We start from the raw sequence: 19,420 nt of genomic DNA on the forward strand, positions 1-19,420 counted from the left end.
ACACACACACACACACACACACACTAATACGGTTTTAATTAATTAATTTTTAAAAGCTAGAAATAAGGAATAGAAATATGGCTCATATATTAAGAGCTCTGGCTTCTGTCCTAGAGGACCTAGGTTCAATTCCCAGCACCCACATGGTAACTCCATTTCCAGAAGATCCAATACCCTCATCTAGCCTCTGTAGGCACCACAAGCATGAGAGCTGGCAAAACACCCATACACATAAAATCAAATTTAAATCTAATGTTTAAAATAGTTTTGGGGCTGGGGATTTAGCTCAGTGGTAGAGCGCTTACCTAGGAAGCGCAAGGCCCTGGGTTCGGTCCCCAGCTCCGAAAAAAAAAAAATAGTTTTAAATCTAAGAGCAGGCCGTGTGGCACACACTTTTAATCTTAGCACTCACTTGGGCAGAAGAAGCAGGCGGATCTCTGTGAGGTCAAGCCTCAGACCAGTCAAGGATACATCATGACATGATCCAGCTATACCACTCATGTGCACATTCCCAAAGAATTCTATGTCTGACTACAGAGATGCACGCTCACTGCTGCTCTGCTCACAGTACCCCGAAAGTGGAAACAGACTACATTTTCCCCAGGTGATGAATGGATCATGAACATGTGGCTTGCGTACTTAGAGAAATACAATTCGGCTGAAGGAAAAATGAAATTATAAAATTCTCAAGTAAATGTATAGAGCTAGAAATAATTAATTTGAGAGAGATAACTCAAAGACAGATAAATTACATGTCACCTCTTACTTGGCTAGCTTTGAATCTTTAGACACATTTAAATTAGAGCAGTCACATTAAACTGGGAAGTAGTAGGGGACCATGTGGGAAGATGCCAAGGGGGAAAAGAGAACACAGATGGTATAAAGGAGGAGAGGGGCAGTCTCGCTGATCCCGGCCCACAGCTCACTGCTCCAAAACCCCTTGGGAGAGAGAGTTCGCCGCCCGGACAGGTGGGCACTCCTGAGACTGCAGACCAGGAGAGACCACCAATACTGCCCACCCCTGCCCACATCCCTGGCCCAAGAGGAAACTGTATACGGCCTCTGGGAACCGGAAGATAGGGGCGCTGGAATGGCAGACCCGCCCCCCCCCAGTCCAGACACCGCCCAGACCTGAAGGGAATTGGTCAACAGTTCTCTGCACCCAAATCCTGTGGGAGGGAGAGCTAAACCTTCAGAGAGGCAGACACGCCTGAGAAGCCAGAAGAGACTACACTCTGCCCACATTTCTGACTCCAGAGGAAAATACCTAACGCCATCTGGGACCCTGGTGCACGGGGACTCCGGCAAAAGGCGGTGCAGACCCTCCTGGTTGCTGCCCTCACCTAGAGCTCAAAAGCAGCCCCCAACGAGCAACTTGAGCCGCGGGACCACAGGTAAGACCAACTTTTCTGCTCCAAGTAACCTTGAACTCATTTTGTAGCCCAGCATGACCTTGAACTTCTTTACTGTCGGAGGCAGGATTGCTCTCCTCCACGCTCCTGCAGGAGCTTCCTTTCTTGACCTCATCTGATCTTGCTGATTAGGTGGAGGGAAACTTCTAGAAGAAAGTATAAGAAGAGGAAGAAACCACAGTAGCAGATGATCTTAGTTTTGCTGAAGAGAAAAGAGAAGATGGGGCAAAGAACAGTTTGGGAAGTATGGCATAGTTTTGTTGGTGCTAGGGATTGACCCCGAGGCCTCACCCATGTGAGACAAGCCTGTTACCACTGAGCTATAGCCCCAGATCTGAACAGGATGCTGCTTAGATGAGGGTTTGCAGCTGGTGGGAAAGGACAGTAGAAGTTGGAGGTGCAGATAATCCAGGGAAGATAGAAGGGGACTTGGGGCTGGTGTCCATGGACAGATTGCAAATGTAGGCTAGGATGAGGCAAACAGGAATGATAGTGTAAGAAATTCTGTAAGAATTCTGTGAGAAACAACACACTTGTTTACTAACGCTAATTTTGATTATTTGACCTTGAGCAAGGGTGCCTCGAAATTTTCTGCTCAAACATGGAGGAGCCTGCCTGTACAACATTCAAGATGTGAATGGAATAGGAACATGGGAGAAGAGTCTGGCTGATAGGCAGTTCAGCCACTGCAATTGTAAGAGTGCAGCACCACACCAGGCAAGAGCTGGGAATCATCCACAGGGGTGGGGTGGGGGGAGGGGCAGGTGTTAAATCTACTGGACTCTCCAGAAGGTCCTGTACTGGGAGCAGGCAGAGCACAGCATACTTAATTCCATAGCTGGTCACCATCCAATCGGGACAGACCAGGTTAATTTTCACAAGATAAGAGTCACTATAAGGTCAAGTCCTCTCCAGCTTTCCACAGCTTCTTCCATAGTTGGTTATGACAAATATGGGGACAACGGTACGAGCTGGGTCCAGTGTCCTACTCTGGGTGATCTATCTGTTCCTGGTATTTCCTACCACAGTCACTGGTAAGATATACTTCCTGAACCTGTGAAGTGGGGGCTTCTGACTCTGTAGGAAACCTGAGAAAAGGGGAAGGGGGCAGGAGTGAGGCAGTAAGAGTGAACAGCCTTCTCTGAGAAGGTACCCAATATAGAAGAATGCAAACACAGTATATCCTGACTGAGCAGGGTCCTTACTATCTGTATGATCTATGGAAGAAGGGGTATTTATTTACTTTCTAGAGACTGAACCAGACCCTTAACATACAAACCACTGAGTTATATCCTCAGTCTTACCTTCCTGTTTTAACTGGACACATGGCTTATTTTAATCAGTCATAGTAAAATCAACAAGCGTGTCATAAACCAACCCTGCTTACAGATCACTGAAAAACTGGGGGTACAAATCACCCCTATGAGACCATACAGGGGAGCCACGAAATGACAATATAAATAATGGGAAACTGGGTGAGACGACTTCTTCTTCTTCTTCTTCTTCTTCTTCTTCTTCTTCTTCTTCTTCTTCTTCTTCTTCTTCTTCTTCTTCTTCCTTTCTCTTCTTTTTTCCTCCTCCTCCCTTTTCTCCTTCTCCTCTTCCTCCTCCTTCTTCTCCTTCTTCTTCTTCTTCTTGCTTTCACAAGTAGGCAAGAATAAGCAATGCAGTCTAAGCAGATTTAAAATAACCAGACTTCAGATGTCAAAGCACCTTGACACAGAAAGTAACAAGGGTGACTATCACACCTCATTTAACATGTAAGTGAGGTTCAAACTGGCAGCAGGTTTGATTCAATCTAGAGATTGTGGCACAAGGTAAGGAAGAGGAAGTCAGGGACAATTGTGGAGAGAGGAGATGTGTGCTAGTCACACACTTGTAATTCCAGCACTGAGCAGGTAGAGGCAGGAGGATCAAGGATCAGGAATTAAAGTCCAGCCTCCTCTACCTAGCACTTTCAAGACCAGACTGAACCTATCTCAAAAACAAACAAATAATAATCATGAAGGTAACCACTTGCTGGAGAGCTCAGCCAGGATGCTGGACAGAAAGTATTCAGAATAGAACCCCACAAATAGACACTGGAGAAGCCAGTCTTCCTTCATTCTAAAAGTTCATCTTTGCATCCATCCCCTCGTAGAGGCTTGTAAACTCACCCAATGACCCCTCTCTCCTGATCTCAGGACCCAAAGTCCCTCAGCCTGAAATGGATACCCCTTGGGTCATGTTCAAGGCCAGCAGGTAGGTGTGAAGAATACAGAGCACGTGGTAAATGTCTTCCTGAGCATTCCCTTTGCTCAGGCACCACTAGGATGCTTCAGTTCTCGGTTCCACTCCCACACAGCCCTGGGAAGGTGTGAGAGTTGCCAGCACCAATCTCCCAATGTGAGTACCCCTGCAGGAGGTGGGCAAGTGGGCAGGGTGGTGGCAATCTCTGGATACCAGGGTGTGTGGAACTGATGGCTAAACCCAGGATTTCCCCTTGGCTGCAGGTGTCTGCAGGATGTAGAGAGAATGAACAGCAGCAGATTCACCCCCAACGAAAAGCACCTAATCTTCCCTATTTCTGAGGACTGCCTGATCCTCAGCTGAGATCACTGCAGGGACCAAAAGGCTGGTATGTAGTCCAGAAGACTCCATCCAACTCTACCATGCCAAATGACCTTCTCCATTCCTGTTTTCTAAACACTCCAGAAGTCTTTAAAATACCCTGGGCTACAAGGTGGAAGGGTAAAGCCAGAAGTGGAGCCACGAATTCAGAGCCATTTTTATAGGTCATGGTATGGATCCATGGGGAATCTCTGGAAGTTGGCTCCGCCACCGCTCAGGACGGATCAGCCCTGGCTGCCTATGGGGGTGTGGTAGTCGTCACTGTCCAGTATCACCTTAGGATCTTTGGCTTCCTCAGGTGAGATGGCCAGCCTGGAAAGGACATCGCAGACCTGAGGAAGGTCTTCTCATGAGGACCTAAGGGTAGAGGAGTTGGGGAAGTCGCTCAGACAGTAAAGTTTGCTAGCCATACACACACACACACACACACACACACACACACACACACACACACGAGAGAGAGAGAGAGAGAGAGAGAGAGAGAGAGAGAGAGAGAGAGAGGGAGGGGGAGAGGATGGATGGAGGGAGTGAGGGGGAGGAAGGGAGGAAAGGAGAGGAGAGGGGGAGGGAGTATATCCCCACTCTCCGTGATAGAATGGGGCCCAACCAAAAACCAAACCTAAATATTGAACTTGAGCAAAGGGTGTTAGTCTCTGGGCTGGGACTAGACTCCTAGCAGGAGATGGGGGACAAAGAGCAACAAACTCTTAACCATCTAAGGAGCCAACTCGGACTGGTTGTCCTGCTACATCTGCCCACATCACATACTGGGCAAACAGGTGCCACTGGTGACTCACAGCCAAGCCAGGGCTGGGAAGCAGAAAAGTGTCCCATGTCCTGGTGACTGACTCAGAGCAAAAGAGCAGAGTGTAGGGGGAAAAGAATGTCTTGGAAGCTATCTTAAGCTAATCAGTGCCTCTCCCTGCCCCTAGCACTGGGGATAAGCACATGCCAAGCAACAGGGGGTTCCTGGATGTGGTGGCTGCTCTGTGCTGGATCCAGGGGAACATAGCCCCCTTTGGGGGTGAACCCAACTGTGTCACTGTCTTCGGTAATTCTGCTGGTGGCTCTATCGTCTCATCCCTGGTGAGTTACTACAGAGAAGTGGCAGTCATGGTTATATCTGAGAGGGCATCTATGGTCCCAGACCTCCTAGCTCCTCTGCCTTCTAACATCTGTCCTCTCTGCTCTCCCCTGTCTCCAATGTTTGCTGGGCTCTCCCACAGAGCCATATCCCAGAGTGGGGTTATCACCACCAGGATGATGAAAGAGATGAACACATAGCCTTAAGCTCGGGTCTGCCTTTCCTTCACCTTCTTATCCTAAGTAGGTCTCCACATGCCACCCTGTGCTAACCATTGGATCAGGTGTGGAGAGGAGGGAGTAACCACTAGGGAGTCACTGATAAGCTCAGAGACAAATGACTAGTGCAATCCAGGAGGAAGGCAGTCAGACATGGCTTTCTCAAGGAGGACACCCCTGAGTGGGTTTTCTCTAGTCTTTCCCTTCCCTGTCAGACATGGCCATGTATGGTATTATAAGTTCCTCAAACTATTCCTGAACTAGAAAAGGCCATAGTTCTCAGACAGATGAAGAGGACACAGGAAAGGAATAAGCCTCTTGGGTTGGTAGCAGGTCTCTCCAGCTAGTCTTGGACCCAGACAGTGGCATCACAGCTCAATCAATGTTCTTCTGACTGTCCCCAGAACTTTGCCAATTCTGTGGCCTGTAGTTCTGGATCCCCAGCTGAGCTGGTACAGTGTTTGCTGCAGAAGGAAGAAAAGGATCTTATACAGGTATGTCTCCTGTTGGGGGATGACGACAGTGGCTCAGAACCATCCTGTTTAGTTCCTATGGAATCGATAGACTTGTGTCTTACTCTTTCCTGCAGAAAAATGTGAACGTTTCCTATATCATTAATGACTCCTTCCCACAAAGGCCAGAGAAGATCCTCACAGATCGGCAACTCCCCACTGTGCCCTACCTCCTGGGAGTCACCAACCATGAGTTTGGCTGGCTCATACTCAGGGTGAGTGAACTTTGGCACCTGTGCTCTTCAAGACCCTGCCCAGGTGGCCTTCTCTCTACCATCACCACAGCAGCCATGGCCTGAGCACTCTGGTCATTCCCATTTTGGGAGGTGTGAAAGCCAAAGATCAAAGCCATTAAGCCTCATTTTCACCAAGCCAATGTTTCTGTGTTGAAGATCCAGCTTTTGCCAAGGTGTCTTCCAGGAATTGCTAACCCGTACTTCATTCTTGGTGGTGCTTAGTTAGTAGAAACTGCTCTAAGCAACTGGGGAGGGTGACCCTGTGCCTGAGAGGCTAAGACGCCCAGGTTTCAGGCAGCACTAAGTCCCTGGAGATCGATGTCTTCTAATCCAGTATGGGTACGCAGAGCCCATAAAAGTGGCTCCTCTGTGCTGTATTCTTGGGCACCTTGCTTCATCCACTATTTTCACTTATCTACCCATCTTCAGAGAAACTTTTCTCTCCCTCCCACGATGCTGAAGACCAAACAGAGGTCCTCCTGAATGCCAGCCAAGTACTCTGCCCCCAGGCCTGCCCCTGAGCCCATCACTTGTTTTCAATGTGGTTCTTCACTTTGTAGTTTGAGCTACTGCTCATAAGGGCCCCTCGAGTTCACAGTGATGTCGTACTGTCAGAAAAGAAACAAGAACAAAAGAAAGAAACAAAGAAACAAAAAACAAAAAGAAAGAAACTTCTTGTTTCCACATTCCCCGGTTTAAAATCAGTCCACCATAAGAATCAGCTTTTCTGCACCAGGACTTGGACATACATGCACTCAGTCTCACGATAATCCTAGAGGGCAGGTCATTGTTGTTTATCATTGAAACTGAGGCACAAGAAGTTCAAGTAACTTTCATGAACCCAGTAAGTGGTAGACCTTGCATTGAATTCAAGGACTCAGACATCAGGTGCTATTAAAGTTGCATCGCCTGAGCCAGGCACCGAATGCTCCTGTGGTCCACTCAGGTAGCAGAGGTAGGAAAATCTCAAGTCTGAGACCAGCCTGAACTATCCCATGAGCTCTTATCTCAAAAACAAAAGGACTTGTAACATATAAAGTCAACACTTGAATCGATTTCCTGAAGTCTTTGTTTGTAGTCTAGCTACCTTAAAATTCACTGTGTAGCCCAGACTGGCTTCAAACTTGAGGCCATCCTCCCACCTTAAGTGCTGGGATTACATGAACCAACATGTGATGCTTTTATCTAGAGCCTGTGAGGTTCTGAAATGAACCCTGGGGGACCTGAGCTCCATCCCCAGCACATTTGTAAAAAAGCCAGGTGCAGTGCTGGATGCCTATAATCACAGTGACTCCTGGAGCTCACTATTCATCCAGTCTAGCCAAACTGACCAGCTCCAGGTTCTGTAAGAGACCTAGCTCACAAAATAATGTGGCAAGAGATTGAAAAAAAACAACCAGTATCAACTTCTGACCTACATATACACATGTGCACAAAACATGACACATACATGTGCACACAAACACACATATGCACACAAACACATATATACACAGATACAAAAGAAGAAATATATTGAATAAATATTATCCTCCTTGGTGGCACTGCTAATAGCCTCTGACAGTTTTCAACACCACTGCCCTAGGCAACCTCTATTCTCAGCAATCAGAAGTCTCTCCATTGTGGATTTGACTACCCGTGGCTCTATCCTCTATCACAGGTTTGTGGACACTGGCCTAGGAACGTCCTCCTGCTCAAGCCTGAGGGTGAAGAACAGTGACTGAGCTATACTATCCCCACAGATCTGGAATATCCTGGATAAGTTGGAACATTTGAGCCCGGAGGACCTATTAGATATTTCAAGGCCTTTCTTGGCCCTTATGGTAAGGCCAGGAGGGAGGCTGGGCACCTAGGATAGCAGTCTTTGATCCACTCCCAACACAGCTTACTGGTCACTAAATCTCCTGGCCCAAGTCTTAATTCCATGAAAACTAAAGAGACCAGGAGTGGTGACTCCGGATTATCATCCCAGCATTCGAGAAGCTGAGGAGGGGAAATTACAGATCCCAGCCCTGCTCACTTGTGCAGTTCCCCTAATCCCTCCGAGCCCACATCAAGTGGAGATGATGCTTCCTGCTCACCTGAGATCTCCTAGAGAGACAGGACACTGCATACGAAGAGCTGCCCAGATACCCAGGCAGCACCGGTGTCTGCTCTCTTCTTTGGAAACCGTGGAACCTCTCTGTCATACAACGTCATTGCTGCTCTCTGGAATTGTGTGGCGCCCCCACTCAGTGCTTCTTCCTGGTTAATTCCCATCTAGCACCTGCTTCCTGAACCACACTCTGTGCTGCAGACTTCACATAGGCTTCCAAACATCCTAGGAGGCAGACACTGACTTGCACTGCAATTCAAACAATGGCCACGGGGCTACTCTGAGCTTATCCTACCTTGATAAGACCTATTAATAAAACATCCAGGGAGGCAGGGAGATGGATGGCTACCCCTCCCCCCAAGCGTGAACCCCAGGATGTGAAAGAATCTGTAGTGGAGGGAGGGGGGATCTGTGGGAGGTCTGTCAAAGCTGTGTGGTCTGACCTCTCTCACTCCAGGAAGTGCCCCCTGAGATCATGCCCACTGTCATAGATCAATACCTAGACAATGGCTCAGATGAATCAGCTACAAAGTATGCCTTCCAGGAATTGCTGGGTGATATCACACTCATCATTCCTATCTTGAACTTCTCAAAATACCTTCAAGGTAGGTCAGCCCTTTGCTGCCTGCCCTGCCTTCCCTGTACCATCACGGGTGACGTAGCTACCGATAGGTACAGAGTCCCTGTGATGCCTTACATCCCACACACTTCAGCCACCTTCAAGCCCTTCTTTCCTTGGAATGTAGCGGGTGGTACCTTGGGCAGAATACTGTGTGGGTGAAACAAAAGTTGAGAGAGCTAAAGTGACATAAGAGGTCAAGCAGTAGAGCCCATTACTAACTTGTTCTCCGAGATTTATTCCACTGGTGGTGGGCAATTCAGTACTACTCCTGGGAGAAGTCTTGCTTCCCCCGAGGCTGATACTGTATCATAACAGGCCCAAATTCTTAACCTTGTGGCTTCAGGCAAGATGCAGAGGCCCTCCCTGGGCCTCACGTTCATCGTTTATAAAGTGGGAACATAGGGAATGTTAATCTAAAGCAGTGGTGTGACCACTGCTAGCCTGTGTGACCATTTAATACAGCTCTTCATGGTGTGGTGACCCTCCTTTTCCCAAAATATCATAAAATTATTTGGTTGCTACTTCACAACTATAATTTTGCTATTGTTATGCATTGTGATGTAAATATCTGATATGCACAATCTATGATATGTGACCCAAAGGTGTCTTGGCCCACAGTTTGGGAACTGCTGTTCTAAAGATCATCCTGAGTGTGAAACAAACAATACAGCACACAGAGCTGTGTTCAGTCAGGCCAGGTGTGGTGACTTTCATCCCAGCTCCTAGGAAGTAGAGACAGTTGGATCAGGAGTTCAAGGCCATCTTTGGCTATATACTAGGTTCGAGGACTGCCTCGGCTATATGAGATTTTGCCTTTAAAGCAACAACATCCACCAAGCAATCTCAGCAATGCTTGCCCCGCATCTCCAGTCTGTACCATTCTTATGATGACAATTTATGCCATTACCAACTTGTGCTGCTGATGGCTTGATTGAACTGTGGGCACCTAACATGAATCCTGCCTTCTCTGTAGATGCTGGGTGCCCTGTTCTCTTGTATGAGTTCCAGAATACACCCAATTCTTTTGCGAAGTTCAAGTCAGCCTGGGTGAAGGCTGAACATGCATCTGAGAATTCCTTTGTTTTTGGAGGTCCTTTCCTCATTGAAGAGAGCTCCCTCCTGGGTAAGGACAGACAGACATCTCATCACTAGGCTACCACGCTCCAATAGGTCTTTTGGGAACAGAGGTCTCCAGTCAGTTTTAGGGACCATTGGGCATGGTCCAAGCCTCACATGACACCAGCCTTCCCAGAGGCCACAGAGGAAGAGAAGCAGCTGAGCCTAACCATGATAGCCCAGTGGAGCCAGTCGCACACAGGGTAAGTAGGTTACACGGGCCTATCGGCATTACCCAGAGCCTAGATCAGCCTTTGGTTCTCCTTCATTCCTTCCAGGAACCCCAATGGCAAGGAGCTACCTCCTTGGCCCCAATTAAACCAGTTAGAACAATACTTGGAGGTTGGTCTAGAACCACAGACTGGGGTGAAGCTAAAGAAGGGTCGGCTACAGTTCTGGACAGAGACACTGCCCAGAAAAATTCAAGAATGGCACCGGCAGCAGAGGAGAAGGAATCTGGAGGAGCTCTGAAGTCAGACCTACCTGGACCTTCCTGACTGGGGCCAACCCAAGAATAGCAGAGTCCCAGCAGGGCAACTGCAACTTCTTTCTTTTTCTTCCCAAAGACCAGTATGGTAGACTACTGAATGTTACCACCATGGTTCCTACTTCCAGGTCCTTGTACAAGCTCCTGATTCTTCCTAAACCCTTGCTGTATGATAAAGTCCAGCACATTAATCAAACTCTTCTGAGGATCTACCCTCCTGAGAAACCTCTGCCTTCCCTAAGTTGCATGCACCCATTAGAACCCAATCTATCACGAGCTCACACTGTCCACATCTGAGTCTATGTCCCTCCCAGAGAATGTCCCTGAAAAATGAAAATAAACAACCACAGCAAGATTAGGCAGAACCTAGAGGCAAGAAGTGACAGGCAGAATCTATGACTCATGGGTCTGTGGAGTCTAGATTTGAACCCAGACCCTTCAGGCATCAAAATAATGTTCCATCCCCCACAGTGTACACCCTGGCCTGGAAGGTGACCTCCAGAGGCAGAGTTCTGGTCAGGTGGAAATATGACACAGGGGACCCTAGATTAGAACAAACCTTACCACCTAGAGGTCTCCAGCCAGGACCTTCTCTCTGCTGACTGGTCTTAGCTTCTGCACAAACCAGAACAGAATCCAGCGAGATCACCCTCACCAGACAGTCTTTACCTTCAGGGCCTGGTCTCCAGGCTTATAGACCAAAGTCAGGAGCTCCTCCCTCATCTCCCAATAGCAGATAGCAACCACAGCAAAGCTCTGCATGGCCCCCATGGGACTCACCAGGATACCGTAGTGAAAACCCATGGGACCCATCAGGACAAAGTGTTTGGTGACTGGTTCAACAGCTAGCACAGCCCCTTCAGCACCCACTCAGACCCCAGATTTGCAGAGTAGCTTACATACTTTTTAAGAAGCAGTATATCATTCCCTTACAACAGCTTACTAGTGGGATCTTGACTGGCAGTCATCAGACCTGGTGACTATTGAGGCCCAGAGGTAAGGAGAAAGAAAGACTGGGAACGACATTCACAAAGGAGCTGCTCTGGGAACAAGAGGGTCTAATGTGAGAGGGTTTCTTGCCCCTGTGCTGAGGGCATACCATGCCTGCATTGATGCTGCTAACCCCTGAGGTCCCTGGAGAGAATTGAGAAAACTGTGTCTAGTGAGGCCTCAGATGCTGTGTAGCAACACCTCAAGGAGGAATAATTATGGCTCGAAGTTTCCCTGGGATTCTATGTCCCTTGCCTTTGCATTTTCTTTCCCCAGGCCACTATCCCTGAGTCTCTGAAAATCCCTCCCTTGCTGGCCAGGGTGTCATAGCATACCAATGTCCTTGTTCCAAGGCCCCAGCTGTCCTGTAAAATGACGGATAGAAGGAGTAGCTTCAGATGAGGGAACTTTTGGATTATGGAGCCTCCTGTGGCAAGGTGGCAGAACGGGTTATGTGTCTGTGTGATGTGGACACCAGGAGGCGCAAGACTGCTCCCCAAGACAAGGAGCAGACATATGCTTGCACTGCAGACACACATCCTAATAGGTTTAGCACCAGATTGGCTCAGTCTCAGACACACACACTCATGGACAGGTTTTTCAGTATGAGTGCACCATTTACTGATGTTTATTTCTGGGCAAGTTTCATTTTGCCTTGAATTGAGGTTGTTTTTGAGACAGGGTTTCACTGTGTAGCCCTGGCTGCCCCTGGAACTCACTCTGTAGAACAGACTGGCCTCTAACTCAGAGATCCACCTGCCTCTTCCCCCAGCACCCCTACCCTACCAAGTGCTGGTATTAAAGGCATACACCACCACTGCCTAGCTGGTTTTCGTTTTTGTTTGAGTTTTTGCAGTGTAAGTAAGCAAGTCCTCTGCTTAATACTTAGGCAAATCTTTTGTAGTCTTTTTAGTTGCTCGGTTATTTCATCTGTAATGTGATGTCATTTCTGCCCTGTTTTCCACGAGCATTTGAAAGATGGCTGTCCATAAAGCACCTAGATCAGCACCCAGCAAAAGTTCAGCAAAGATTTCCCCTGGCCTCCATATGGGCACACATTCCAGGAACCTCTAATTTACAGTTAAAGATTAGTGAACTGGGGCAGTTAGAGTTGTCACAATTTTAGCATGTGTAGTATGGGCGTCTTTTACCAAGAAATAATTTGGAGCTTGTAACAGCCCAGAAGATGCCCGTGATGATGCTCTCAATGACTGGTTGATTATTCTGTGGGAGTCCGTGCTCTTCTCGGGGGTCTCAGGAGTCACTGTGGTTCAAGCTCCTTCCCTAATCTAATTGTAGCTTCCTTGTTCACCCAAGCTCCTTCCCTAATCTAATTGTAGCTTCCTTGTTCACCCAAGCTCCTTCCCTAATCTGATCCCCTTGTTCACCCACCTTGGCATTTTGAGCTGCCACTTACCATCTCTATACTCATTCCTGGACCAATTTATCTAGTTCCTAAGACCACAATAAGTACAAGAAGAGCCTCTGAAAGGGACATTAATCCTGCTTCTTAGAGATAGCACCAATCTTCTCCCTTTTCCCTGCCCTGGCACACAGGTCTCCCTTCCTACCAGTCCTCTATAGGACTTGGGTTTTCCTTGCCCTTTGGAGCCTCTTCTGAAGTGATATTGCCCCCTCATAAGGTTCTAAGCTGCCCCTTGTTGGAACATGGTCAAAAGAATGAGGTGTGGTGAACAATGCCTTGGGGAACTAAAAGAGGCTCCAGGATAAAAGGCAGAGGGCCTTTTACCTGCATTTTGTTCCCTGGATTGATTGTTCCTGGACAAACCTTTACTTTCAATTCATAAGATGTGCTTATTCTTGCTGGATGCCAGAAACATAGCTATAGAGCCCAATCTGGTCTGCATGCTCTGAATCTGAATGTGGCCTTCATGCTTTCCCAGTTATAATCTATAGTAAGTGCCAGGCAATTGTATTTTAATTTGGTCTGTCCTGAGAAAGTTCTGGGAAAGCTCTGCTCTGTTAATATTTAGTATGTGCTTCCTGGCGTTTATTTACATGTTTTCCTGATCATGTTTTTCTGAACCCCATCTTCTTTGGATTTGCTTTCTTCATTACATTTGTGCATAAACCACACTGAAACTAAAGTAATGTTGTCTACAGCACCAGACTGTAGCCTGCTCCATTCCATCAAGGTCCTCAGATCCCAGGTCTAGCAGACAAGATCTATATAAGTTGGCTGAAAATCAAACCTTTCCTTGATCTTGAGGACAATGCCCAGGGCCCCAAGAACATAGTTAATAAGAGCCCTATAAACTAAGAATCAGAGATGGGAAATGACTTTCTTACAGCCCCACAGAGTGAGGACAGAGGCAGGATTTTTATTTGGAGACTTGCTGGCCTCTGACTCCTCCTAAGGTAGACTCTCCTGCTACTAGAGTCGGCATTTGGAGAATCTGACTTAGGTGGGCATCTGTGAGGAAGCAGCTGGCCAGCAAGGCATGGCCAGAGAGCGGTGCTTGAAAGGTAATGACCTCAGATGGTGGCTTATGGCCAATAGGGAAATGACAAGGGCCATTACTGCTGTCACTCTGGTACCGGTGTGCTCCCTGGCCTCCAGACCTGCTCTGTAGCCCCAGGATAGAGCATGCATGCAATGCTGTTTCCACAACCTCAGCACCATCAATTAGGTTTTCAGATGCAGAGGGATCTACAGAGTAAAGAACCAAGGAGAATTACTATCCAGATATCCTTCATCCTGATCCTCAGGCCCCAGGCTGCTCCCAAACAATGTGGGACCCAGAGGAGAGAAAACTGAGGTATACCACAATTCCTCTTGGATGTGCAAAACATCTGGCCTCTGACTCAAACTGGGAAACCAGACAGCCCCCAGAGTAAGCTCAAAACAGCATGGATCATGTGATGGGTGGCCAGAATCCTACCATCCTTGGTCTAGGCCACAGGAGTAGTGTTCAGCCTTCTTCAGGTTCACCTTCCATAGAAGAAACTCCAAGGAGTTGCCCCTTCCCCAAGGACTGAGAGATCTAACTCATAGTATGCCTAGGTATAGCCCAGTCAGGGTCTACATGTTCCTCTGTGACCCTCAGATCATAATATTTGCCTGACTAGTCTTTTCCAGCCTCATAGACTCTCTCCCTGCCTCAGTCTTTAGGCTGTACCTGACCCATTTGTGGTTTGCCAGGCACACCTGGGTTTGGATTAAGCATGAATTGACACTCACAGGTGCCCAGATTGTGGGAAGAAGGTAATATTGTCAGGGACAGTAGATTATCCTTGAGAGTGTCTGGGAAGCCAGATGGGGTGGCACATGCCTTTATTTGCAGCACTTAGGAGGCAGTGGCAAGTGGATCTCTGTAAGTTCAAGGTCAGCCCAGTCTACACAGTGAGTTCTAGGTTAGCCAAGGTTACATAGTGAGACACTGTCTCAAAAAGAAAGAGAAGAAGAGAAAATGAAGGAGGGGAGGAGGGAAAGGAGAAGGAAAAGGAAGATGAAGAGGAGGTGGTGTTGGTGGAGGAGGAGGAGCAAGAGGAAGAAGAGGAAGAAGAGGAAGAGGAAAGGGGGGAAATGTGTCTGGCATCTCTGAAGTCTGTATCTAGACTGTCCCAGGTTGAGGTCACCTGAAAACTAGAGATGAGTAGTGGAAACATCTCAGTCTGTCCTGATTAGACCAGATAGTTCAAGCTCAGGTCCATGAGACTCCAGGTTCTGTACTGGGGCCTTTCCTGTGCATAGTCAGGTCAGTCCTTGGAAGCCAGGCTCTAGGCTGGGTTCTCTGTAAGTAGAGTAGGGAAAAGTAAGACTCCCATTCTATTCAGTGAGTCTGGACAAGTTCATCCCCTATAAAAGGCGTTAAGAGCTCTGCCTTTGTCCACTAGAAGTGTCCATCCAGATAAGGTCCCTGGAAGGAGATGGGTTGGGTTTGGGGGGATATTTAGGAGTTTAGCTGTTAACAGTACGAGGAAAGGCATCCCACATATGTTTGAGAGGGAATAGTGTTGGTCTGCCATATCTCTGTAGGTGGTGCACTCACAGTCCGAAGCTATCACCTTGAAAATCCCCTCCCTCTTGGATTCTTAGAATCCTAGAATCCCAAGTAAGTTAGACACCAGTACCCCAACTCCAGCACCTGAAAAGGCTACCCTAAACCAAAAGACACATTCTGGAAGAGGTCAGACTTGAAACTCAAAGAGAAAATAAAAAGACTCCAAATATGAATCTTGGCTTTGTTCTTTGTGCTTTCAGTTGAAAAATACTTTCGTACTTCTGTATATTTATATGCCTGATAATGCAAGTTTTATAATTCCTTCACTCTTCCTAGCCAAGTATTGCTAGAGATTGAATTCAGATAAGCTCTCTACTATGGAATTATGTCCCTATCCCTTTCTTTTTATTTTGAGACGCTGTCTCTCCAAGTCTCTCTAAGTCTCACAAGTTGGCCCTGAACTTAACATGTAGCTCAGGTGAGTCTGAATCTGTGATCTTCCTGCTTCAGCCTCTTTAGAAGCTGGGATTACAGACCTTGAATCACCATTCCTAGTCCCAGCTTTTAATTTTTTAAAATGTGTGTCTTGATATGTAGCCCAGGTTGGCCTCAAACTCTTAATCTTCCTGACTCAACCTCTCAAGGATCAAAGGAGCATAACACCGTGTCTGGCTAAGATACCTCCTTCTGTGATGACAACTTTCTACAGTGAGACTTTTGGTTTCTTTTAAAAACACAGCAATATTGTAAGGATGTGTTTTCATTGTCATCCTAAGAGTAGGAGATGGGGCTGCTTCAGATTGTCCACAGCAGCTGACTATGATTTGCCTCGTGCTCTAGCAGGGGCATGATTTTGCCTGCTGCAGATAGGTTCTGCAAATGTGTGGCATTTGGAAATCTGGGGACTTTTAAGAGTATATATATGCTAGAGCCCTGATAGAAGGGGCTGGTTGGCTGGTTGGTGGTTGAATGCTGTTGGTTGCTGTTTGTCAGGTCATAGTGTACAAAAAGACAAAAATAAAAAATTAGATATCCTAATGGCAAAGCTCAAACTCGTCTTCCAAGGAACTCAGCGTCCCCTAGTCAGCAGGAAGTAGTCTAATGATATCATCACTCCCTTTCCAACCTCCTGACTTTATTTGAGGATATCTGTCTTCTCCCTCTCCTCTCCTTCTTCTTCTTCTTCTTCTTCTTCTTCTTCTTCTTCTTCTTCTTCTTCTTCTTCTTCTTCTTCTTCTTCTTCTTCTTCCTCTCTTCTCTCTCTCTCTCTCTCTCTCTCTCTCTCTCTCTCTCTCTCTCTCTCTCTCTCCTCTTTTCTCTCCTACCTAGTGTTAGGGAGTTGAAAGGGAAGAAACAGAGAAATGGAAAAGAGTGGAACAAAAAAGAACCCACAAAGTAGCCAAAAGAATGCCTATGACTTTCCTCTCCAGTCAAATAGCCTCAACTATGGAGAAAACACATATATCGACTTCTAGTGTACTCTAATGTGCCCTAGACAGTCATGACCACTATTCTTCACAGTGACTTGTGGAATCTTTTACAAGAGTCATCAGAATTAGCCATTGCTGACTTTATTTTGCACATTTGACCACTGGGTCTCGGAAAGGCTCTTGGAAACGAATAGACAGTGAACAGGTAAGTGAGCTTGGAGACTCCATCTGTCAGACTCAGAGGGTGATGTTCATTCTATATCATTGCATGCTTTACATTTGTTCAGCCAGGACATTGAAAACCCTGTGCCAGGAGTTGGGAATGTAGCTAAGTTTGTAGAAAGAAACAAAAAAAGAGAAAGAAAGAAAAGAGAAGACAAGGCAAGACAAGGCAAACAAATCTCTAAGCCAGCATGGTGGTTCGTGTCCATTATCTCAACACTCCAGATGTGGATAAAGGAAGGTGGCAAGCTGGAGGCTAGCCCAGGCTGTCACAACAAGACCTTGTCTCAAAATATGTAAAGCAAAGGAAACTCAAGAGGCTCAGGCAGAGTTGATATTTACTCTGACACAAGATGCACTAGAGCCAGCTGCCATCTGTGTACCTGATCAACATCTCTAGGCTCTCTGCATACTGGATGAGGCCATATGTTTCCCAGATATGTCATCAGTGTCTCTGGCCCTGACACAACTGCTTTCCATATGGGCCAGGTAAAAGGTGATTTCTTCCCTGGGGAAAGGCAGCAAGAGACGACCAGCTGTTGTCAGGTTGGGTCCTAGAGGCCCACACAAAGCAGGCCAGGAATCACACAGCTGGATGAAAGAGGGAGTTTATGCATGATGGTCCACTAGGGACCTAGTGGGTAATCTCACCTCCTTTCCTGCCTTTTCTCACCACTCCCTGCCCCTGTCTACCCCAAGCTTGGCCTATGTTTTCAGTGACATACTAAGGTACTTGATGCATATTAGTAAGCTAATTTTATCAAGAGGCTTTGTGGCAGCAGAAGAGGGTTTTACAACCTGAATTCCAGCATTCTACTGATGTGAGCACTGCCCCCAATGAGCCCAGCAGAATGAGTTGCCGGGCTAGAAAGCAGGCTCATTACAGCCTTGGTTTTGTTTTGGTTTTCTCTCCCAATATTAGAGGTTGAACTGAGGGACCACATTTGCTAGGAAAGCATTTAACCCCTAAACTATATCTCCCACTTCTTTCAGTTTTTATTTGGAGACAAGATCCTGCTAAATTGTCCAGGCAGAGCTTGAACCCACAATTCTCCTTCTTCTGCCTTCCTCAGTTTAAGATTACAGACAAGTATCACCATAACTGAGGCACTCAACCTTCTTTTACCTAAATATAATAATAATAATAATAATAATAATAATAATAATAATAATAATTGCATTTTAAATGTATTTGGCCGGATGGTGGTGGCCTTTAATCTCGGCATTTGGGAGGCAGAAGCAGGCAGATCTCTGAATTCAAAGCCAGCCTACTGGTCTACAGAGTGAGTTCCAGGACAACCAAGGCTACACAGGAAAACCCTACCTCGAAGAAAAAAAAAAAAGGCTGGGAGGGATCAGTGCTGCATATGTAACAGGGCAGCTGATAGAGGGCAGAGAACCTATGAGCATCATTTGTGTGGATCCCAGAGATCAAATTCAGGTACTCGAACTTGGCAGCAATCACCTTGAACCTTCTCACCCTCCCTGTTCCTTTTTTATTTTTGAGATGAGGTCTCACTAAATGGTCCACATCAGCCTCCTTAATTCTCCTGCCTTAATCTCTTAAATAGCTTAAATTACAGGCCTGAACCACGAGCCTAGAATATTTTGATCTGCTATTTGCATGGCCGTACTGGGCCCATGCAACATACATCTTCAAAATCTACCTGTTGGAGTTATTGAGCCACACTGGCCTTTCCTCGTGCACCAGTTTGCCTTGCATATTTGCAAGTTCAGAATTCCTAGGCCCCACCAAGTGCAAATCAGATATATTCTAAAATGCAAATGCAACAAATCAAAATTAAAAATAAAATAGAAAGTGTCTGTTCTACACAGGCACAGGCTGTTTTTGTTGTCATTATTCCTTAAGCGATGTGGGCCATTAACCACTTCCCAGCATTTACACTGTGCTGACTCTCATAAGTAGTCTATGAATGATACATTTGAATCTCAAAATTATGGTACGCACTTCAATCTCAGCAAGTACATGACAGGAGGATCTCAAGTTGAAGATCTGTGTGAGCTGCACAGTGTGTTTGAGGCAGTCTAGGGAGACCCTGTCTCAAAATCAAAGTAAGGTGCTGAGGCTTCCACTGCACATACAGCTCAGTGGTAGAAGGAAAATATGCCTAGCACATACAAGTCACAGGGCAACCCCAGTACTGCAAAAGAAGTATATGGTTCATATAGGTCATGTGCACATACTTCCCTGTTTCATGTAAGAGACTTGGGCATCCCAAGATTTTGGAATCTGGCAGTTGGGAGGGACTTCTGGATCCCATCCTTCAAAGACACCACTGAAGTGTTTTACTTTTGATGACAGCAGAGACAACGGACCTTACAATATTGAAAGTATGCTTTACTTGGGCCAAATGAAGCAGCACTCGCCTGTAATCCTAGCACTGAGGAAACTGGGACTGG

The 19,420-nt window shown here is 46.7% G+C and overlaps 1 protein-coding gene across 1 annotated transcript; it reads left to right on the top strand.

Moving 5' to 3' along the window:
- The first annotated feature begins 2,203 nt into the window (after positions 1–2,203).
- Ces3a (carboxylesterase 3a) lies at positions 2,204–10,376 on the top strand. The gene is given in 17 exon segments (XM_039098134.2): positions 2,204–2,446; positions 3,596–3,628; positions 3,631–3,723; positions 3,726–3,749; positions 3,752–3,797; positions 3,905–4,000; positions 4,002–4,029; positions 4,187–4,320; positions 4,955–5,110; positions 5,216–5,318; positions 5,729–5,818; positions 5,914–6,051; positions 7,815–7,895; positions 8,625–8,772; positions 9,763–9,912; positions 10,033–10,108; positions 10,184–10,376. Coding segments are annotated over 17 exon segments (1,680 nt in total). The 5' UTR covers positions 2,204–2,355.
- The last annotated feature ends 9,044 nt before the right edge of the window (positions 10,377–19,420 follow it).

This window comes from Rattus norvegicus, chromosome 19, assembly GCF_036323735.1.
Source record: "Rattus norvegicus strain BN/NHsdMcwi chromosome 19, GRCr8, whole genome shotgun sequence".
In the NCBI taxonomy this organism is placed as follows: Eukaryota; Metazoa; Chordata; class Mammalia; order Rodentia; family Muridae; genus Rattus; species Rattus norvegicus.